Below are 24,885 nucleotides of genomic sequence, written 5' to 3'. Positions count from 1 at the left end.
CATCTGTAGAAAGAGACAATGGAAAAGCTCAATATCATCAGTCAGAACAAGGCCAGGGGCCGAATGTGGAAGAGATCATCAATTGCTCATATGCAAGTTCAAGCTGAAACTGAAGAAAAATAGAGCAAGTCCATGAGAGCCAAAATATGACCTTGAGTACATCCCACCTGAATTTAGAGACCATCTGAAGAACAGATTAGACACATTGAACACTAGTGACCGAAGACCAGACAAGTTGTGGAATGACATCAAGGACATCATCCATGAAGAAAGCAAGAGGTCATTGAAAAGACAGGAAAGAAAGAAAAGACCAAGATGGATGTCAGAGGAGACTCTGAAACTTGCTCTCGAACATCAAGCAGCTAAAGCAAAAGGAAGAATTGATGAAGCAAAAGAACTGAACAGAGATTTCAAAGGGCAGCTCGAGAAGACAAAGTACTATAATGATATGTGCAAAGAGCTGGAGATAGAAAACCAAAAGGGAAGAACATCCTTGGCGTTTCTCGAACTGAAAGAACTGAAGAAAAAATTCAAGTCTCAAGTTGCAATAGTGAAGGATTCTATGGGGAAAATATTAAATGACACAGGAAACATCAAAAGAAGATGGAAGGAATACACAGAGTCATTGTACCAAAAAGAATTAGTCGATGTTCAACCATTTCAAGAGGTGGCATATGATCAGGAACCGATGGTACTGAAGGAAGAAGTCCAAGCTGCTCTGAAGGCACTGGCAAAAAACAAGGCTCCAGGAATCAATGCAACATAGATTGAGATGTTTCAAAAAACAGATGCAGCGCTGGAGGTGCTCACTCGTCTATGCCAAGGAATATGGATGACAGCTTCCTGGCCAACTGACTGGAAGAGATCCATATGTATGCCTATTCCTAAGAAAGGTGATCCAACCGAATGTGGAAATTATAGAACAATATCACTGATTATCACATGCAAGCAAAATTTTGCTGAAGATCATTCAGAAATGGCTGCAGCAGTACATCGACAGGGAACTGCCAGAAATTCAGGCTGGTTTCAGAAGAGGACGTGGTACCAGGGATATCATTGCTGATGTCAGATGGATCCTGGCTGAAAACAGAGAATACCAGAAGGATGTTTACCTGTGTTTTATTAACTATGCAAAGGCGTTCGACTGTATGGATCATAACAAATTATGGATAACATTGTGAAGAATGGGAATTCCAGAACACTTAATTGTGCTCAAGAGGAACCTTTACATAGATGAAGAGGCAGTTGTTTCGACAGAACAAGGGAATACTGATTGGTTTAAAGTCAGGAAAAGTGTGCGTCAGGGTTGTATTCTTTCACCATACCTATTTAATCTGTATGCTGAGCAGATAATACAAGAAGCAGAACTATATGAAGAAGAACGGGCATCAGGATTGGAGGAAGACTCATTAACAACCTGCATTATGCAACTGACACAACCTTGTTTGCTGAAAGTGAAGAGGACTTGAAGCACTTGCCAATGAAGATCAAAGGCCACAGCCTTCGGTATGGATTGCACCTCAACATAAAGAAAACAAAAATCCTCACAGCTGGACCAATGAGCAACATCATGATAAATGGAGAAAAGATTGAAGTTGTCAAGGATTTTGTTTTACTTGGATCCACAATCAACAGCCATGGAAGCAGCAGTCAAGAAATCAAAAAACACATTGCGTTGGGTAAATCTGCTGCAAAGGACCTCTTTAAAGTGTTGAAGAGCACAGATGTCACCTTGAAGACTAAGGTGCGCCTGACCCAAGCCATGGTATTTTGAATCGCATCCTATGCATGTGAAAGCTGGACAATGAATAAGGAAGACCGAAGAAGAACTGATGCCTTAGAATTGTGGTGCTGGCGAAGAATATTGAACATACTATGGACTGCCAGAAGAATGAACAAATCTGTCTTGGAAAAAGTACAGCCAGAATGCTCCTTAGAGGTAAGGATGGCGAGAGTATGTCTTACATACTCTGGACATGTTGTCAGGAGGGATCAATCCCTGGAGAAGGACATCAGGCTTGGCAGAGTACAGGGTCAGCGGAAAAGAGGAAGACCCTCAATGAGGTGGACTGATACAGTGGCTGCAACAATGAGCTCAAGCATAGCAACGATTGTAAGGATGGCTCAGGACCGCACAGTGTTTCGTTCGATGGCACCTAACAGCAACAACAGCTCTAGGGGAAAGCTTATCTCTTCTGAGCTTCTGTTCCTGGGCAATCTTCATGTGACTTGGCATCTATCTTCCCCCATCTCTGCTTCTCTTGCTTGCTTGTTTAATGTCTTTTTTATATTTCATAAAAGATTGATTTAAGACATCCTGTAGTATACTAATTGTTTCATTAACATAACAACAGAACTCATTCCCAAATGGGATTATAATCACAAGCATAGAGTTTAGGATTTACAACACATATTTTTTGGGGACACAATGCAATCCATAATAGTCTACAAACCCCAAAAAGAATAAATCCAAAGAAAAGCACACCAAGGAACATTAGATGCAACTGCTGAAAGCAAAAGGAAAGAAAGAGAAAAACCTCAGAAGCAACCAGAGGAAAAAAACTTTGCCAGCAAATGAGTAACAGTAACACCAGTTACTGACACTTCAACATAAATAAGAAAAGCCAGAACACAATAAAGTGACACCTCTATGATATTCATGAGATTAGTAATAGTTATGTTAATGAGGTAGGATTCAATCTACAAGATTACATTTTGTCTTCAGCCAATCTCTTTTGAGATATAAAAAAGAGAAGTGAGCAGACAGACAGGGGGATCTCATACACCAAGAAAGAAGCAGGTAGAGCGTAGTGTGTTTTTTGGACTCAAGGTCCCTGTGCTGAGAAGATTCTCAACCAGAGAAGATTGATGACAAGGACCTTCCTCCAGAGCCAACAGGGAGAGAAAGACTTCCCTGGAGCTGGAGCCCCAAATTTGGACTTGTAGCCTGCCAGACTGTGAGAGAATAAAATTCTCTTTGTTAAAGCCATTCCCTTGTGGTATTTCTGTTATAGCAGCACTAAATAACTAAGACATCATACTTCCCTCAACTTTTCTGATGAGACTGGTGGTGATCTTAACAGATGTGTTTTTTTAAATAATTCACAATAAAATGGGTCAAAATTTGGAAGAGCTACATGACTCACTACACCAATATTTTCCAAATGACCAATGCATGATGATATAAAATCATGCGGTGATAAATCAATGATTCACTCCAAGTACGAGATACACCATGGTTTTACTGCAACAGAGCACAAGCATTCAGATTCCACATTACAAAGAGCCTTTAAGAAAGCTGTCAAGGTCTGGCGTTGTATCAAAGAAGAATATTCAGGGGCAGCTGAGTCAAGATAGTGGAATAGTCAGATGCTTCCTGTGGTCCCCCTTACAACAAAGAGCCAAGAAAACAAGTAAAATGATGATTTATGACAATCTAGGAGCCCTGACCACCAAAGACAAAGTTGAGGAGTTGGACTGAGGAGCAGGGGAAGGGAGAGAGAGTGCCGAAGTAGCGAGGATTTGCCAGACCTGACCTGTCCAGCACCCTACAGGCTAGATCGGCTGGTGCACACAGGCTGAGGCAAGCAATAGCACTTGGGAAGCATTTTCCACATTGGGAGAAACTGAGCAACGCAGAGTCTGAACATGTGTCTGGAGCCAGGGGGAAGCAGCGCTGGGTCTGCGGAAGTTAACTGCAAGCATCTAACCTATCGGAAGAATCAAAACAACCCTACCCCCACTGGAAAGTACCTCTCTCCCCCTTACCCACCGCCTCCTTGCTCTGCTACGGTCCTGGTCATGCAGCGTTCAGGGATAGCTGCACACTCCAGGCTGCAAGTGGGACCCTTCATGCCCAAGCCAGTCTCCTGCTTTGGGGAGTCAACAAATAAACAGGAAAAAAAACAATCTGCCAGCTCCCCTAATCCGGAACTTCAGGGTAGGCACTGCCCCTTTGCCTATGCACAAGCATAAAGGGTCCATGGACTTCGGATGACTTTCACCCCTACCTAGACGGTGTGGGTCCATTTCAACAGCGTACGCCCTCATCAGCACAGAACAGGGTATATACATGAAACCTATTTTAAATCGTAACAGCTAAAGGGGAGTGGTAGATTCGTGACGTTTGACACCATCCTGCCCATTAAGCAGGGTCCCCACCTACCCATATCAGGGGCCTGAGGACGGGTGGCTCCAAACACTCCACCAGGTCACCCATGAAAGGAATCCGAGAATAAGTGGTGCCTCCCAGTCCTTACAATAAATGGAGTTTGGGGCCCAAAGTATGACTGCAAAACCTATGCACCTACGTGCTCTAGGGAACAGGGACGCGCCTTCCACCAAGGCACTCAGGGGCAGCTGACAGCTCCCTACCCTGCTTAGCACATAACCCCCTACTGCAGTCAGATACCTATGCCTGCTCCAATCACCCCTACATAGCCCTGCCCATCCAGGACAGTACATGCGAGCCTGCACCACACATTCAGTGACTGATGACCTGGACAACTGAGCTGAATCCACACAAGAAAAGTAAACAGAATCCTGGGTTCACACACCTAGTGGCAGCTCTAAACATCTGATGACAGGGCGTGAGAGCTTCAAAGATGCTAATAATCAAAGTAGCTCACATGACCAGCCTATTTGGGCAGAGTAAAACAAGAAGCTAGGACACAGTAAGCAAACATAAAATAAATAAATCTATTAACTTATTGATGTCTCAGAGACAACAGTAAATTCAAATCACATAAAGAGGCAGACCATAACAGCTTCTGCAGGCAACCAAAAAAAAAAAAAAAAAAAAGAACCAGAAAACCTCCCAGAGGAAGAGAAGATCTTGGAGTTACAGGAGGTAGAATTCAAAAGATTAATACACAAAGTTCTTTAAGAGATCAGGAAGGATATCAGGCTAAATGAAGACCAAGTCAAAGAACAAAAAGACAAAACAATAAAGGAATTTACGAAGCTATACAAGAGCAAAATAACAAATTTAACAGGCTGCTAGAACGCATAAAGAAACAGCAAATAGAAATCCAAAAGATTAACAATAAAATTTTAGTATTAGACAACTCAATAGAAAGTCACAGGACCAGAATTGAGGCAATGGAAGTCAGAACTGGTGAGACTGAAGACAAAGCACTTGACACCAATTATTTTGAGGAAAAACCAAATAAAAGAATTAAAAAAAAAAAAAAAAAAACCCTAAGAATTATGTGGGACTCTATCAAGAGGAATAACCTACGAGTGACGAGAGTACCAGAACATGTGGGGTGTGACAGAAACTACAGAGAAAATTGTTGAAGATTTGCCGGCAGAAAACTTCCACACAGGGTAGATCCCAAAAGAAAGTCACAAAGACATATTATAACCAAACTTACCAAAACCAAAGATAAAGAGAGAATTTAAGAGCAACTAGGGATAAACGAAACGGAGAGTCAATAAGACTAAGTAAGCTCAGACTACTCAGAGTCAATAAGACTAAGTAAGCTCAGACTACTCACCAGAAACCATACAGGCAAGAACACAACTGGATGACATAAGTAAAGCCTTGAAGGAAAAAAAAATGCCAGCCAAGAATTACATATCCAGCAAAACTGCCTCTCAAACAAAGAGGTGAAATTAGGGCGTTTCCAGATAAACAGAAGTTAAGGGAATTTGTAAAAACCAAACAAAAATTACAAAAATACTAAAAGAAGTTCACGGGTTAGAGAAACCATATTATCAGATAACAACCCAAGACTAGAACACAGGACAGAACATGCAGATATCAACCCAGATAGGAAAGTCACAAAAATAAGTCAAACCTAAAAAAACGAAAATAGGGAAACACAGACATTAACATGTGAAAGAAGACAAAATCAAAACAGAGGGACAAAACAGTGCACCCATAGAAATTTCACATGGAGAGGAAGTTAAGGTGATATCAAGAAACAAAAGATTGGTTTAAACTTAAGAAAACGGAGGTAAATTTTAAGTTAACCACAAAGGAAAGTAACAAACCTACACATCAAAATAAAAAAGAAGAAAACATAAAGAAGCAACAAAATCAACAATGAAAAGGATGAAAAGAAAATACATAAAGAAGAACAACTCAGCACAGAAAATTAAGTGAACAAAGAAACTGCTGACCACACGCACACACAAAAATATCAAAATGATAGCAGTAAATTCATACCTATCAATAACTACGCTGAATCTCAATGGACTAAATGAACCAATAAAAAGACAGAGGGTGGAAGAATGGATAAAAAAACACAATCCATCTATATGCTGCCTACAAGAGACACAAGTTAGACTCAAAGACACAAAAAAACTAAAACTCAAAGGAGGGAAAAAAAATACATCAAGCAAACAACAGTCAAAAAGGAGCAAGTGTGGCAATATCAAGCTCCAACAAAATAGACATTAAAGCAAAATCCATTACAAAGGATAAGGAAGCACACTATATAATGATTAAAGAGTCAATACACCAGGAAGACATAACCATAATAAATACATATGCACCCAACAACAGGGCTCCAAAATACATAAAACAAACTAACAACATTGAAGAGAGAAATAGACAGCTCCACAACAGTAGTAGGAGACTTCAACACACCACTTTTGGTGAAGGACAGAACATCTAGAAAGAACCTTAATAAAGACACAGAAGATCTAAATGCCAGAATCAAACAACTTGATCTCACAGACACATACAGAACACTCCATCTAACAGCAGCAAAGTATACTTTCTTTTCCAATGCACATGGAACATTCTCCAGAAGAGACCACATATTAGGCCACAAAGCAAGATTTAACAGGATCCAAAACATCGAAATATTACAAAGCATCTTTTCTGACCACAAAGCAATAAAAGTAAAAATCAATAACACAAAAAGCAAAGGGAAAAAAATCAAACATATGGAAACTGAATAATACTTTGCTTAAAAACTACCGGGTTACAGAAGAAATTAAGGACTGAATAAAGAAATTCATAGAATCAAATGAGAATGAAAACACATTCTAGCAGAACCTTTGGGACACAGCAAAAGCAGTGCTCAGAGGTCAATTTATAGCAATAAATGTACACATCCAAAAAGAAAAAAGGGCCAAAATTAAAACAACCCTATAACTCAAACAGAAAGAGAACAGCAAAAGAAGCCCCTGGACACCAGAAGAATGGAATAAAAATTAGAGCAGAAATAAACAAAACAGAATAGAAAAATAATTGAGTCAACAAGACCAAAAGTGGATTATTTGAAAAGATTACAATGAATAAACCACTGGCCAAACTGATGCACAGACACACACACACACACACACACACACAAAAAAAACAGGAGAAGAAGCCTATAACCTGAATAAAAAATGAGATGGGCAATATTACAACAGACCCACTTGAAATTAAAAGAATCTTAACAGAAAACTATGAAAAGCTGTACTCCAACAATTCTGAAAACAGAGGAAATCGACGAATTTCTAAAAACACACTACCTACCTAAACCAAGGTAGAAAAACTAAATAAACCTATAACAAAATAAGAGATTAAAAAGGTAATTAAAAAAATTCCTCCCAAAAAAGCCCTGGCCCCGAAGGCTTCACTGGAGAATTCTACCAAACTTTCAGAGAACATTAACACCACTACTACTGTCATGGATTGAATTATGTCCCCCCAAAAATCTGTGTTATCCATTTGGCTGGGTCATGATGCCCAGTATCCTGTGATTTTCCTACATGTTGTAAATCCTGCCTCTATGATGTTAATGAGGGAGGATGGGCAGCAGTTGTATTAATGAGGCAGGACTCAACCTAAGGACTCAACCTACAAGACTGGATTGTGTCTTGAGGCAATCTTTCGAGATACAGGAGAAGCGAGCAGAGAAACGGGGACTTCATACCACCAAGAAAGAAATGCCAGGAGCAGAGCGCATCCTCTGACCTGGGGTCCCTGCCCAGAGAAGCTCCTAGTCTGAGGGAAGACTGATGAGAAGGCCGACGGAGAGAGAAAGCCCCCCTTGGACCTGACACCCTGAATTTCTACTTTTAGCCTACTTCACTGTGAGAAAATAAACTTCTCTTTGTTAAAGCCTCCACCTGTGGTATTTCTTTTATAGCAGCATTAGATAACTAAGACAACTACTAAAGGTATTTCAGAGCATAGAAAAGTCTGGTAATACTCCCAAACTCATTCTATGAAGCCAGCAAGTCCCTGATACCAAAACCAGGTGAAGACACCACAAAAAAAGAAAATTACAGACCAATATCCCTCATGAACATAGACGCAAAAATCCTCAATAAAATTCTAGTCAATGGAATTCAACAATATATCAAAAAAATAATTCACTGTGACCAAATGGGATTCATACACGTTTGCAGGGATGACTCAACGTTAGAAAAACCATCAATATAATCCATCACATAAATAAAACAAAAGATAAGAACCACATGATCTTATCAATTGATGCAGAGAGGCATCTGACAAAGTCCAACACCCATTCATGATAAAAACTCTCACCGAAATAGGGAGAGAGAGGAAATTCCTCCACATAATAAAGGTCATTTATTCAAAGCCAACAGCCAACATCATCCTAAACAGAGGGAGTCTGAAAGCATTCTTCTCAAGAACAGAAACCAGACAAGGATGCTCTTTATCCCTACTCTTATTCAATACTGTACTGGAGGTCTTACCCAGAGCAATAAGGCAAGAAACAGAAATAAAGGGCATCTAAATTGTTATGGAAGAAGTAAAAGTATCCCTATTTGCAGATGATATGATCTTATACCCGAAAACCCCAAAGAATCCACAAGAAAACTACTGGAACTAATAGGAGATTTCGGCAGAGTATCAGGATACAAGATAAATATAAAAAATTAGTTGGATTCCTCTACACCAACAAAGAGAACTTCAAAATGCACATCACCAAGTCAATACCATTTACAATAGCCCCCAAGAAGATAAAATACTTAGGAATAAATTCAACCAGAGATGTAAAAGACCTGTACAAAGAAAATTACACAACACTATTAAAGAAACCAACAGAGACCTATGGCAGTGGAAAAACATACCTTGCTCATAGATAAGAAGACTCAACACTGTGAAAATGTTAATTCTACCCAAAGCGAACTATAGATGCAATGCAATCCCGATCCAAATTCCAACAACATATTTTAACCAGATGGAAAAACAAATCACTAACTTCATATGTAAAGAGAAGAGGCCACAGATAAGTAAAGCAATACTGAAGGAAAAAAACGGGGAAGCCTCACGCTTTCTGATTTCAGATCCTATTACACCGCCACGGTAGCCAAAACAGCCTGGTACTGGTACAACAACCGATACACAGACCAATGGAACAGAATTGAGAATCCAGATGTAAATTCATCCACCTATGATCAGCAATGACATAGAATAATGATGAACCCATGAAACGTCCCGCAACATGGATGAATCTGGAAGGCATTATGCTGAGTGAAATTAGTCGCAAAAGGACAAATATTGTACGATACCACTATTGTAAGAACTCAAGAAAAGGTTCTTTGATGGTTCCCAGGGTAGGCAGGAAGGGAGACAGGAATTCACTAACTAGATTGTAGACAGGAATCACCTTAGGTGAAGGGGAGGACAACACACAATACAGGACTAAACCAAAAGCTAAGAAGTTTCCAAACACAACCAGACACTTCACAGGACAGAGCAGTCTGGGCTAAGGGCTGGGGACCACGGTTTCAGGGGACACCTAGGTCAACTGGTATAACAAAGTTTATTAAGAAAATGTTCTGCATTCCACTTTGGCATCTGGGGTCTTAAAAGCCTGCAAGCGGCCATCTAAGATGCATGAATTGGTTCCAACCCACTTGGAGCAAATGAGAAAGAAGAACACCAAAGACACAAAGAAAATATGAGCCCAAGAGACTAGCGGGCCACATAACCAGAGACTCTATCAGCCTGAGACCAGAAGAACTAGATGGTGCCTGGCTACCACCAATCACCACCCTGATGGGGAACACAACAGAGAGTCCCCGACAGAAAAAGAGAAAAGTATGGCACAGAACTGAAATTTACGTAAAAAGACCAGACTTAATGGTCTGAGACCGGAGGAACCCCCTACGCCATGCAGCCTGAACATTCTGTTAACTCAGAATTAAAACCATTCCCGCAGCCCACTCTTCAGAAAAAGATTAGACTAGACTATGATACATAAAATACTTGTGCAGAGTGTGCTTTTCAGTTCAAGCAGACAGAGGAGATCAAATGGGTTGCTCCTGCCCAGAGGTAGGATGAGAAGGCAGGAAGAAACAGGAGCTCATTGGATGGACATGGGAAACCTTGGGTAGAAAAGGGAGAATGTGCTGTCACATTACAGGGATTGCCACTAGTGTCACATAACAATATGTATATAAATTTTTGTATGAGAAATTAACTTGAGCTGTAAACTTTCAATTAAAGCACAATTAAAAAAGAATATTCCCAATTAAAAAAATTACCTGTGGTAAAAAAAAAAAAAAAAGATATCCACAATTTATTTGAAAAAGCTACCAAAATACTCCTCAGTTTTCCAGCTTCGTATCTGTTTGAGGTCGTATTCAAAAAACCATATTGCGACAGATTTAATACAGAAGATATAAGAATCCAACTGATGTGAGCCAGATGTTAGATTTTCAAATATATAATTAAATTTTCTTGTTCTGGAAAATGTGCCTATTTTTCATAAAATACATTATTTATGTTAACATGTAATGGGCTAATTACTGCCATTTTTAATGACTATTTTTTCAAATTAAGAAAAACCAATCTTATATTCTGCTTTATCCCATCAATAAAAATCAATTCCAAGAAGAATTACAGATCTAAATTTGAAAACTAAAACATCAAAACTTTTAGAATAACAGAAGAATATCTTTAAAATTTTGAGGAAGGGCAAGATTTTTTTTTTTTTAAACAGGGTACAAAAAGCACTAATTACAAAGCACAAATTGAGTAAGTTAGGAATTTCTCATTCTCAAAAGACGCCGTTAAGAGTAAAAAGGTAAGCCATACAGTATGTCTTGGTCATCTAGTACTGCTATAACAGAATTACCACAAGTGGATGGCTTTAACAAAAAGAAATTTATTCTCTCACAGGCTATTAGGTTACAAGTCCAAATTCAGGGTGTCAGCTCCAGGGGAAGGCTCACTCTGTCTGTTGGCTCTGGAGGAAGGTCCTTGTCCTCAGTCCTCCCCTAGTCGAAGAGCTTCTCAGGCGCAGGGACCCTAGGTCCAGAGGATATGCTTTGCTCCTGGTGCTGCTTTCTTGGCGGTATGAGGTCCCCAACTCTCTGCTTGTTTCCCTTTCCTTTTACCTCTTGAGAGATAAAAGGTGGTGCAGGCCACACCCCAGGGAAACTCCCTTTATCTTGGATCAGGGAGGTGACCTGAGTAAGGGTGGTATTACAATCCCACCCTAATCCTCTCAACATAAAATTACAATCACAAAATGGAGGACAACAATACTGGGAACCATGGCCTAACCAAGCAGATACACACATTTTTGGGGGGACATAATTCAACCCATGACACAGTAAAAGAAAATATTTGCAAAAACATATATTTAAGAAACAACTTGGATAAAGAACTAAGAATTTCTACAAATCGATAAAAACGAGAGACAGCAGCCCAATTAAAAAATGGTCAAAAACTTCAACGAAAATAATTCAGCATCATTAGTCAACAAGTATGGTGTGATTAATTACTTTTGTGTGCGGCCTTTCTAGCCTTGGTCTTATAACTCCCACCCAGGTGACTGGACAAGACTGTGTGATAGGGTAATTGTGGCCTACCAAGGCGATTGGTCAGTTTTGCCTTAAAAGGGAGCCAATTCCACAGCAGACAGGAAGATCCTACCACCACCAAGGAAGAACAGCCGGAAGCAAAGAGAAAGTCCTTTGGACCACTGAGACGCTACTGGAAGCAGGAGACCAAGAGAGAGAGCAAGCTGTTAATCCTGAAGACAGTGGGCAGCAATGGCAGGAGAGACCTGGGAGCAGGAGATGGAGAGGTGGGCTTCTGGGCCCATGGAAAGAGAAAGCTGAGTGCCTTTGGGAAGAGGACTAGGGCCAGGGGGAGGCGTGCCCGGGAGCAGGGTTGGGAAGGGCTGTCCTAATGAAAGAACTGTATCCTGAGCATTCCTGAGCCTGAATTGTAACTGTTATTTACCTTATAATAAACCCCATAATTTTGAGTATGATCTTTGAGTTCTGTGTGGCCACTGCAATGAATTATCGAACCCAGCCGAGAAGTGGAAGAGTGCTATGGGAGGGACAGCTGGTGTCAGACTTGGTAAAAATGGTGGAGGGCAGAGAGAGGAGGCATGTCTGATACCTGCCTCATGGGAATCAGCCTTGGGCTGTTAATCCTGGTTCTCTTTCCCACTTGTGGAGTTGGAGGAAGTCAGACACCATCCCTGCGCAATTTTTACAGATGATGTCAGAAGTACGATTCTTTGCAATGGCTCCGGACTCATGTAAGCACTGTGCTTTGTAAGAGAAAGAATGAAGAGGCTTAGAAAGTGAAACTTTTGTTACTTAGATAGCTGCTTTGGTTGCTGTTTCCTGTAATGGCTGAAAAGCTGCACCTGGAGTGGCCTGCAGCAAAAGCTAGGCCAGATAAGCAGGATGACTTATAGGGGATTAGGGCCTTCTGGTTCCACCCACCCAGAGGCCCAAGGCCATACGCATCTGAGTGCAAAGACAGTTAAGGTGTAGAGAAGACTAAACTGGAAAGTTTTTAAAGGGTTATGTGTTTAGGATTATGCATATATCTGAATGTTCTATGGATATTAAATGTTTCTTCTACCTAATGTTGGATACCAGATGTAAATGTATGCTAGAAATGAATATTGGGTATTATAGATTTTACAGAGTATGTAACTGTGCCTTCAGTCAATACTTGATTGGATATGCTAAAATGGGAACTAGGATTTGCCAAGGAGAAACACAGGCTTTTTGTTTCAAAGCGGTACCTGTGTAGAGAACGGGGGCTTAGATTGAAAACCTGAACCCTACCCAGATATGGAACCACCCAGAACTGCTGAGAGAACTGGAGATTTGCATTTGAAGCAAGAATCTGCAGGAAAAAAAACGAGTGACTGCTTTGCTTTTTGAATTTTAAGCAAGCAGTCTGCCATTAGATGGACGCAGGAAAAGTCAGTGTCCACTAAAGTGGGTCCTTTCCAAGCTATGGGATGCATCAAAGCAGGAAAAGTCAGTGTACATGGAGAAGAGTCCCCTTCCAGGACTGGAAGTTAAAGGGAGCCAGTGAGTAGACAGCTTGGTCTGCTCCCTTGTGGCTGACCACCAGGGTCCACTCAACAAGTAAAAGTGGGGGAAGTACAGCAATGAAGAGATGGGCTGATTTTGAACATGTTCCACTGGCACCTGTTGACCCAACCCACGGAGGCTAGGGATGAGAGAAAGGAAGAGCTGGCTGGTCAGAAGTAAATGGAGTTACTTGTGGACTCCTAAGTTTACAGGTGAACTCACTGACCTAGCCCAAGGGGGATAAGGATGAGAGTGTGTAAAGGAGCTACCTTAAGTGACAGGATCAAGCCTGAGGCTGCTACCCAGTGACCTAGCTTGGATGGCTAGGGATGAGCTGACCAGAATGCGACAGAATGAAGAGAAGGATGTCTGACACCGTGAGCTGGTGTAGACTGCCGCAAGTTGATGGCTTGCTCTGGACTGGACTTTGCTTATGGATGCAAATGCTCAAAGTCTCAACCGTAACAGAAGATTCTTTAAGACCAAGTAACATATTTGTCTTCTCTGAGGATTGATAACAACAACAGCAAAAAAACCCCATTACTGTCCAGTCTATTTCAATTCATAGTGACCTTACAGGACAGAGTAGAACTACCCCATAGGGTTTACAAGAAGCAACCGGTGGAATCAAACTGCCGACTTTTTGGTTAGCTGCCAAACTCTTAACCACTATGCAACCAGGGTTTCCACTGGTTTGATAGGGACAGGCAAGTTAAACATTGGCTATCTAAAACTGGGGAGACAAAGGCATGAAGTGGCTGGCTTACACGCTTTCATGAGTGTGCTTACATTAAATAAGGGGGACAAGGAAGGATCCCCACTGAATAGATTTTTCTTTTTCTGATGGGTCTGTGGAAGAGAGGGTGGGGAAGCTGCTGATGGATTATATGATTCTGCTTTGAGTGCTGTTAACAGGGTTAACTGGGATTGTAAAAATTGTAATTGTAGAAGCTGTAAGTGTGAAAGAGTGGAATAAGAGGGAGACACTGCTGGCCAACCTAAAGTCCCTTAAAGGCTTTGCTATGCTGATAATCTGTGAGGCGCAGAGCAAGGTGATAATCTTCTCTCAGCTGACTTTTGCAGAGGCCAGAAAGGGTGACGATGAGATGACTTTTGGAGAACCTCACCAGATCAGATGGAAACCCACAGCAGAACTGAATGGTACCTGAGTAAACTCACCCTTTGGACAGACTCTTTGCCCTACTGAAGAACGAATTGTTAATGACTGTTTTGGACTGGTAAAACGATTGGGAAGTTATCCTCCAAACAGGAAAGAATCATGGCTAGAAAAACCAGGGGGTGGCCTGCTGTATGATGAATTACTTAGTATGGTCTTTCTAGCCTTGGTCTTGTAACTCTCACCCAGATGACTGGGTGGGGCTGTGCAAATAAGATAATTATGGCTTACCAAGGGAACTGGTCAGTTTTGCCTTAAAAGAGAGCCAATTCCAGAGCAGGAAGAAGAGCCCACTACCATCAAGAAAGGAGAGAAGACCCAGCAGCAGGAGACAGTATGATGGGCTTCCCAGCCCATGAAGAGAGAAAGCTGAATGCCTTTGGGGAGAGACCTAGGGCCAGGGAGAGGTATACCTACAAGCACAGCTGGAAACAGGGTATCCTGATGGAAGAACTGTATCTTGAACGTTCCTACGCATGAACTGTAACTATTCCTTCTCTAATAACCCCCATAATTGTGAGTATGGTCTTTGAGATCCGTGTGGACACTGCAATGAATTATGGAACCCAGCCAAGAAGGAGAGAGTGCTGTGGGAGGGAACAGTTGGTTGGTGTCAGAATTAGTAGGGACGGTGGAGAGATGAGGCTTGTCTGACCTCTACCTCGTGGGAATCAGCCTTGTGCTGTTAATCTGGTTCTCCTTCCCCCTTGTGGGGTTAGAGGAGGTCAGACACTGCCCCCTGGCCATGTTTACAACCGGGAAGTGTAAAATCATAATGAGATAACACAATGAAATACCTCATCAGCAGGGTAGCCAAAATTCAAATCAAGCTAACAAAAAAACACAGTATCAAGGATTGTCAAAGATGCAGCGCATCGCAAACTTACCATACACACTGCTGGTTACTGAAATTGGTACAACCTAGAAAACTGTCAGTATCCCCTAAAATTTGAACATGCACATTTCTAGTCATCTTATTTCTAGGTATATGCCCAACATGAATGAATAAATAAAGGCACAAAATGACAAAATGGTCATAAAAACCTCTTTCTTCATCATAGTAAAAAACTGGAAACAATCCAAATATTCTTAACAGTGAAATGGATAAATGAATTGTGGTATTTTCATATACTGTACGGCAGTGAAAAAGAATGAATGTAAAAACATGGAGGAATCTTAAACATTTACTGAGCAAAAAAATCCTGGCCAAAAGATTCCACGTACATTAAATACAAAAAGAGGCAAAACTAATCTATGGTGACAGAAGTCACAACTGTGATTACCTTTCCAGAAAAGAATTGACTGAAGCCTTCTAGAGAGCTGGTATGTTCCTATATTTTCATCTGGCTAATAGTTAACATCAAAACAAAAAAACCAAACATGTCAATTCCTACTCACCGTGACCGTATAGGACAGAGTAAAAATGCCCCACAGGGTTTCCAAGGAGCGGCTGGTGGAACTGCCGACCTTTTGGTTAGCAGCCAAGCTCTTAACCACTATACCACCAGGACTCCAATAGTTACACAGGTGTATATATATATTAAAATTCATTGAACTGTATACTTAATATCTATATACTCTCTACATATGATACTTCATAGTTTATTCACTATACTACAATCTGCTCTACAGAAATTGTTACAGAATCAAATGATTTTTAGTGCTAAAAGTAAAAATTTAAACATAAAGGTAATAAATTTAAGGTAATTATGGAAATACTTACCAAAAAAGAATTTGATTGCCACTGTATCTTTCATAGCGTGCTCTTGCAGACATCAGTCTAATATATAAAAGGTAAAAATTTGTGAAGATTTTAATAAATTTTTTTCAAAAATTCTGTGGCAATTATCTCAAGACAATATAACCAGACTTACCAATAAATTTTCACTGAACTACAGGGGTTTAAAAATGTATACATAAAATGCAAGAATATTGTCTAAACAGCAATTAAAAAAGAAAAAGTTTTTTCTTCTTTTTTAATTATTAATTGGCAACAACTTTATTACATATATTATAAAACCTGTCAATTCACACCAAATAATGTGTGAGAAATTTTATATTTTATTATGAAAATATAAAATTTAAAACTTGTCTTATTCACTACTAAAAGCTTAGTGTGAAGTACAGTTATTGGTAGAGGTATGCACACAATAAAAATCTGCTAATGTATTTGCTTGCACTTAAAAATACAATAAAACAAAAACCTCTTTCACATATCTAAATTCGTATACTAAATGCTCTAGTTTTCGGTTTTCTTCTCTCTTCTTCCTGTAGTTGTTTGACATACACTAACACTGAATTATCTTTGATTACACAGAAGAAAACAGAAAATAATAAATCTCAAACAATTACATTTTAGCAATCTGGTGATAACCAGAAGCTTAAGGAACAGCAAGGAAAAGTGGTGGATGAGCTGGTCATGGAAGAAAAACATGTATTAACTAAAATTTTACACAAAGTTACAACTCTTACTGCATTAAATCACTCTAAAGTGTAATCATAATGATATAAGGTAAGCAGGCAGATACCCCTTTTTACAGAAGAGAAAATAAAGCTCATAAAGTTCACAGGTTTTGTCCATGGGAGCCCTGTGCCATATCAAGGGTCCTGCTCCTTCCACTTTAATATACATGCCCTGCCCATCTTAAGCAGATGACATAGTAAACAGCAATACAAATTATAAAAAAAAAAAAGTTTTGTTTGTCCTATGTACCTAAAAACTCACTAGCATATTCTAAGCATTTATGTGGTGACCACTGTACTTTGCTCTAGATAATCTCATTTAATCCTCAAAATGCAGTAAAGATACTATCATTATCCCTATTTTATGGAGGACAAAATGAGACTTAGACGCTAAGATTTGCTTAAGGTCCCATGGCTAAGAGATACTGCAAAAAGTAAATGCAAATTCCTTTCCCACTCTTCAAAAGTCCGTAAGTAGATTGGCCTCTGTGACTACCTATCCAAACTTCCATCATTCTCTACCTCTCTTCTCACTATGCTCCAGCCACAAATGCTCTCTTTTTTTGGCATGGTTGGCTCCTCCCTGTCATTCAGGTATCTGCTCATAAGTTACGTCATCTGAAAGGACTTCACTGACCATCCAAAGTCAAGTCCTACCCAATTAGTTTATTTCACATCACCATGCTTAACTGTATTCTCAATAACTGTTGTTATGGGATAGTATACACAGTTTTTATTGTAAGTATTTCCCCCCAATTTCAAAATCACCACTACCAGAATATAAACTCCAGGAAACCAGGGATCAAATGTATGGGAATCCCAAGCACCAAAAACACAATATGAGGAATATAAAAGGTGCTCAACAAATATTTGGTGAATGACTGACCGAATAACTCCAGAGCACACGCTCTTAAACCACAGCACCACACTTACCTAAGCTGATGTTCCCTGAGATTTGACAGGATCTCCATTCCGTGAAGATAAGAATAAATAGTATTTAAGTCCTGTGGAACAGAAAAGTTTGAAATTATTTTTCAAATATGCTTTTTAAAATATAATGATACCCCATAAGTATGATCTCAAGCAGCCATTTTGACAGATCAATAACTGGGAAGAATACAAGGTAGAAAAGAGCTCCCTCACTCACACAGGAACGACACTGCTGATGGCCTCTACTCAAACAATGCCAAAAACTCATTATTTCATATGAAAGTCTACTCCATTTTTAAAAAGATCCAACTTTTTCCTCTTTAAACCAAAAACCAAACCCATTGTAAAAGTGTCAATTCTGGCTCATAGCAATCCAACAGGACAGAGGAGAACCGCCTCAGAGTTTCCAAGAAGCACCTGGCGGATTCGAACTGCCGACCTTTTGGTTAGCGGCTGTAGCACTTAACCACTGCGCCATCAGGGTTTCCTTTCCTCTCTAGTCATTTTCAAATATGTGAAAAACAGTTACCATGTTGTCATTTAAGTCTCATTTTGTTTTGTTCTCCAGATTACATATTTTCAGTATCTGCATGCTCCAAGTCTTTCTGCATCCTGGCTTACTTTTCTGGGGATGACCCAATTTGTCAAAATTCCCCTTAAAATGTGACTCTGTAGAGACCTAAATGATATGACCTACCATTAAACAAACAAAGGAGTCCCTGGGTGGTGCAAACACTTAAGCACTCGACTACTAGTCAAACGGCTGGTGGCTGGAACCCACCCACAATGCACCTCAGAAGACAGGCCTGGCAATCTGCTTCAGAAAGGCCATAGCCTTTAAAAGCCTACGGAGAAGCTCTATTCAGCACACATGGGGTCGCCATGAGTCAGAAGTGACTCTATGGCAACTAACAACAGCCATTAAACAACAAAGACCTGCAATGGGAAAATCCTATCCTGCACTCTGTGAAAGAGGGAGGGAATCTTTCTCTATCCCTCGTTCAGATAACTAGGTATGAAACACCCCAGGATGACATAGTATAGTAACCTCAGCAAAGAGCAGTGGCACAGCAAACAAGTATGTGGAAGTAGTCCACTCTGACTGAAAGCAGTTATTTTACCACTGATGTTACTTAAAATTGTTGGTGCTGGGTGATAATGAAAAGCAGACAGGCTTCAGTTCTCCACATAAAAGAATCCTTACTGCCTACACCCAGGGCAGACCACTCCCACACATTATCCTCACCCACTGATAGCAACTGGCCAAGAGAATTATCAGAAGACAGCTGAGAAGAAACAGAAATTAAACACAACCTGCTTTCCAGTTGGCCAATAAGACAACATGGAGTGACTAAGATTAGGACTGCCAATTACTATGAAGCATCAAACTTGTATCCCTGCTAAATTCTTACTAAAATAAGATTTTTAAGTATATATATAAAAAGGATAATAGCTTAAAAGAAAAACAAAACAAAAAACAAATGAGAAAGGTCTACAAAAATTTGAAAGGTAGAAAGCAGATGAAGTAGCTACGTGGTCTGTGTTTCCAAAGATGGCCGTAACAGTATCTTATTCCACATGCTCTTTTCCAATGGGAACTGCTCTTGGATCTGGTCCTGTGCTTTGTTTTTGAAAAAACAGAACCTGGTAGAAGTGAGGCTGTGTAACTTCTGAGCTCCAAATATCTGGGATGACCACCAATCTTCTAAGAAAGCCCAAACTAGCCTAATGGAGAGAGAATGGTCACACTGACCAGCACCAAGGCACCAGATGTATAAGTGAAACCGTCTTAGACTAGCCTAGCCACCACGTGAATGGAACCAAGAAAATAATCCCAGTTAAAGCTGTGTGGAGCAAAAAAACCAACTGCCCAGGCAAAACCTGCTGAGTAGAGGTAATAAATAGTATCCTTGGAAAAGTGCAGCTCATAAGTGAGTCCAGTGGGCCAAAAGACACACCCAGTGGACAGTCTTTACCCCCCAAGTACATAACGGAATTTATATAGTTGGCAGTTAGAATAATCCCAACAACGATTCCATAATCTGTATGGCAAAAGCTCTCATAATAGGAAATACCAAAACCCACAGCCATTGACTCAATTCTCACTCACAGCAACCCTATACAAAGAACTGCCCCATAGGGTTCCCAAGGCTATAAATCTTTCTGGAAGCACACTACCACATCTTTCTCCCACAGAATGGCTAATGGGTTTGAACTGCTGACCTTATAGTTAGCAGCTGAGCGCTTTACCCGCTGTGCCGCCAGGGCTCCTACTGTAGGAAAAGCCAAGTGAAAACCTCTGAAACTACTTCATCCCTCAGAACAATGATGAAGAAAAAACAAACAAACAAAAAACCCACTGCCACGGAGTTGATTCCAGCTCATGGTGACCCTACAGGACAGAGCAGAACTGCCCGATAGTGTTTCTAAGGAGTGGCTGGATTTGAATTGCCAACCTTTTGCTTAGCAACCGAGCTCTTAACCACTGTGCCACCAGGGCTCCCAGAACACGACAGTAATTAAAAGTCAGTATTACACAAAAAAAGACAAACAGCCCAATCAAAAAATGGGCAAAGCACTTGAACAGATATTTCACAAAAAATGATAAATATATAAATGCCCAACAAGCACATGAAAAGATGTTCAACATTGTTGTTAGTTGCCCTTGGGTTGATTCCAACTCACAGTGACCCAATGTATGCACAGTAGAACTGTTCCATCAAGTTTTCAAGGCTGTAACCTTTCAGAAGCATCGGAGCCTGTCTTCCGAGGTACCTCTGGGTGGGTTTCAACCACCAATTTTTCAGCTAGTAGTCAAGTGCTTAACCGCACCATCCAGGACACCCACTAGTCATTAGGGAGATGCAAATCAAAACCACAGTGAGATACCACTACAACCCCTCTACAATGGCCATGATCAACAAAACAGAAAATAACAGGTATTGGCAAGGATGTATAGAAAATGGAACCCTCATCCAGTGCTGGTGGGAATGGAAAACAGTACAGCCACTGTGGAAAATGGCTTGTGGGCCCTCAAAAAGTTAAACATAGAAATACCACATGACCCAGCAATCCCAATCCGAGGTATATACCCAGAAGAATTGAAGGAAGGGAAGCAAATAGAAATAGTGTTGTGTTCACTATTCACAACAGCCAAAATATAGCAACAACCAAATGTCCATCAACAGATGAATGGAGAAACAAAGTGTGGTATATGCACACAATGGAATATTACTCAGCCATAAAAAGAAATGAAGTCCAACGGGAAATACAGGGTGAAGAGAAGGACTGTTCAGTCACATTGTAGGGTGAGCAACTAGGGTCACATAACAATGTGTGTATAACTTTTTGTACCAGAAACTGACTTAATTATAAACTTTCACTTAAAGCACAATAAAAAAAAAAAAAAAGAAGCAGAAATGAAGTCCAGATACATGTTAGAACATGGATAAATCTTCACAATGTTATCTTGCGTGAAATGTCAGTCACAAAATGATCCCACTTATGTGAAATAGGTAAACATATAGGGACTAAAGTTTATTATTGGTTACTAGGGGTAAGAAGGAGGGCAAAAAAGGAGTCACTGCTTACGGGGGCACCAAATTTCTCTTATGGTGGTGAAATAATTTGGAAAAGTACAGTGGTGATGGTTGCATAAAATGAGGAATGTAACCAGTGTTACAAAGTGTACATGTAAAAATTGTTGAATTGGTACATGTTTTGTTATAAACATTTTTAAATATATATGTAAAAATGGTATATATAAAAAATATATATTATACATATTATGCTACCTGTATTTTTATAAAAAAAAATTTTATATATATATATATACAAATACATATATAAACACACACACACAGACACACACGTGCACATATATATATAGCCCCCACGCATCTGTCAGTGTGTTGTGCTGTGAGGGCTTGCATGTTGCTATGACGTTGGAAGCTATGCCTCCAGTATCCAAATACCAGCAGGGTCACCTATGGTGGACGGGTTTCAGCTGAGCTTCCAGACTAGGTCAGACTAGGAAGAAAGACCTGGTGCTCTACTAATGAAAAAAATTAGCCAGTGAAAACCTTATGAATAGCAGTAGACACTGTCTGATATTAACCACTGCGCCACCAGGGCTCCCAGAACACAACAGTAATTAAAAATCAGTATTACTGATGAGCCCTTCAGGTTGGAAGGCACTTAAAGGTGACTGGAGAAGAGCTGCCCCCACAAAGTAGTGTCCACCTTAATGACGTGGATGGAGTCAAATTTTCAGGACCTTCATTTGCTGATGTGGCACTACTCAAAATGAGAAGAAACAGCTGCAAACATCCATTAATAATCGGAACCTTGACTATACAAAGTATGAATCTAGGAATGTTGGAAATCATCAAAAATAAAATGGAACACATAAACATCGATATTCCAGGCATTAAACCAAAACCAAACCAAACCCAGTGCTGTTGAGTTGATTGCGACTCATAGCGACCCTATAGGACAGAGTAGAGCTGCCCCACAGAGTTTCCAAGGAGCACCTGGCGGATTCGAACTGCTGACCCTTTGGTTAGCAGCCGCAGCACTTAACTACTAGGCCACCAGGGTTTCCTCCTAGGCATTGGTGAGCTGAAACGGACTGGTATTGGCCATTCTGAATCAGACAATCACATGGTCTACTATGCCAGGAGTGACAAATTGAAGAGGAATAGCATTGCAATCGTTGTCAAAAATAACATTTTAAGATGTACCCTGAAGCACGATGCTGTCAGTGATGGATAATATCCATATGCCTACAAGGAAGACCAGTTAATATGATTATTACTGAAATTTACTCACCTACCGCCAAGGCCACAGATGAAGAAATTGGAGATTTTTATCAACTTCTGCAGTCTGAAATTGATAGAACATGCAATCAGGATGCATTGATAATTATTGGTATTTGGAATGTGAAAGTTGGAAAGAAGAAAGGATCAGTAGTTGGAAAATATGGCCTTGGTGATAGAAATGATGCTGGAGATCATGAGATGGCATGATACAATTTTACAAGACCAACGACTTCTTCACTGTGAACATCTTTTTCGACAACATAAACGATGACTATACAAGTAGACATCACTGGACAGAATACACAAGAATCAAATTGACTACATCTGTGTGAAGAGACCATGGAAAAGCTCAACATCATCAGTCAGAACATGGCCAGAGGCCGAATGCTCAATAGCTCATACGGAAGTTCAAGTTGAAGCTGAAGAAAATTAGAGCATATTCCATCAGAATTTAAGGACCATCTCAAGAAGAGATCTGACACATTCGACACCAATGACTTAAGATCAGACAAGTTGTGGAATGACGTCAAGGACATCATACATGAAAAAAGCAAGACGTTATTAAAAAGACAGGAAAGAAAGAAAAGACCAAAATGAATGTCAGAAGACACTCTGAAACTTGCTACTGAATGTCAGAGTAGCTAAAGCAAATGATGACGTAAAAAAGTTAAACAGGAGTCGCGGAGCCAAGATGGTGGAATAGACAAGACACTTCTGTCGAGCCCTCTTTACGACAAAGACTCGAAAAAAGAAGTGAAACGAGTATATCTGTGACAAGCTGGGAGCCGTGAGCATCAAAAGCAAGCTTAGACAACGAACTGAGGGGCAGGGGGAGGAGAGACCGTACAGAACTAGAGAGAAGTTACCGGACCTGATTCGCGGGTAGCCCTCAGGCACCACTCCCGGCGTGGCGGCGGTGGCTGTACTAGCGTTCGGCCACAGTTTCCTCAGGGAGAAGCAGCCAGCCACACAGCCTACTCACACCTCTGGAGCCTGAGGAGAACGGCGCTCTTGGCAAAAGCTAAGTACTTGCACATATTTTACCGTGCCCCCTCCCTCAAAGCCAGCTTCAGTGGCTGAATCCCTGGGCCTGAGATAGACCCTGGTAAGCACCCAGAGCCATCCTCCCGGCCTTGGGGAAGGAAAAAATTTATAATTGGGGGAAAAAGATAATTTCCTAGCTCCATTAACCGGGGGCTCAGGACAGAAGCGGCTCCCATCCAGGCATAAACCGTCTGTGGATCCTGAGCACCTTTCCCTTCTGCATGGACCTGTGTGGGCCTATTTTGGGAGAATAGGCCCTTGTTGCCAAACTCCAACCATTTCAGCTTTGCGGTGGAGAGGTGGGTGTTTGACGTTTGACATTGCTTTGCCTATTAAACAAGGTCCTCACCTACCCACATCAGGGACCTAAGGACTGGTAGCTCCACTCAGGTCACCCAGCCACCTGTGACAGGGGTCCAAAGATAACTGGCACCTCCCAGGCATTATGACCAAAAACTTTGGGTGCCCATGGTCCCTCTGGAGAACCCACCCACCAGCACGCTCTAGGGAACAGGGACGCGTTTTCCTCAGAGACACTTGGGGGTTGGTTCTCAGCCCCCTGCCTTGTTCAGAGTGTGATACCCTACTGGAATCAGATACCGGTATATACGCCAATCACCCGTGCCCCTCTAAGACTGTAGGACAGAGCCTGTACCACACACTGATAGCAGCTACTTGGAAACCTGAGCTGAATTCATACAAGAAAACTGAATGGATTCCAAGACTGATATACCTGATAACAGCTCTAGCCACCTGGGGACAGGACACCAGAGCTCCAAAGGCGAAAATAATCAAGCTAGCTCACTCAAGCAACCCATAGGGGTAAACCAAAACAAAACAAAGCAAGCAGCTACGACACAGTAAGCAAGCAAAAACTGAAAACAGTAACTTAGAGATGGCTCGGAGACAACAGTCAATATCAAGTCACATAAAGAAACAGACCATGATCACCTCAACTGGCTCTCAAAACAAAGAATCCAGGAATCTTCTAGATGAAAGTGCATTCCTGGAATTACCTGATGCAGGATACAAAAGTTTAATACATAAAACCCTTCAAGACCTCAGGAAGGAAATGAGGCAACACGCAGAACAAGCCAAGGAACACACAGATGAAGTAACTGAAGAAATCAGAAAAGATTATTCAGGAACGTAATGAAAAATTTAATAAGCTGGAAAAAT

At 40.8% G+C, this 24,885-nt stretch overlaps 1 protein-coding gene across 5 annotated transcripts in view; it reads right to left on the bottom strand.

Moving 5' to 3' along the window:
- RAPGEF6 (Rap guanine nucleotide exchange factor 6) overlaps nt 1–24,885 on the bottom strand; it is a 257,480-nt gene that overhangs the window by 192,230 nt on the left and 40,365 nt on the right. For all 5 annotated transcript variants that reach the window (XM_049872961.1, XM_049872938.1, XM_049872947.1 and 2 more), the window contains exons 2-3: nt 17,846–17,916; nt 16,173–16,229 (exon numbers count right to left, since the gene is read on the bottom strand). In XM_049872961.1, the coding sequence (XP_049728918.1) occupies nt 16,173–16,229; nt 17,846–17,916 (128 nt within the window). The remainder of the gene's footprint in view (nt 1–16,172; nt 16,230–17,845; nt 17,917–24,885) is intronic.

Source organism: Elephas maximus, chromosome 2 (genome assembly GCF_024166365.1).
Source record: "Elephas maximus indicus isolate mEleMax1 chromosome 2, mEleMax1 primary haplotype, whole genome shotgun sequence".
NCBI lineage: Eukaryota > Metazoa > Chordata > Mammalia > Proboscidea > Elephantidae > Elephas > Elephas maximus.
Note: the sequence above shows the minus strand (reverse complement) of the source record. Positions and strands in the feature narration are given on the sequence as shown.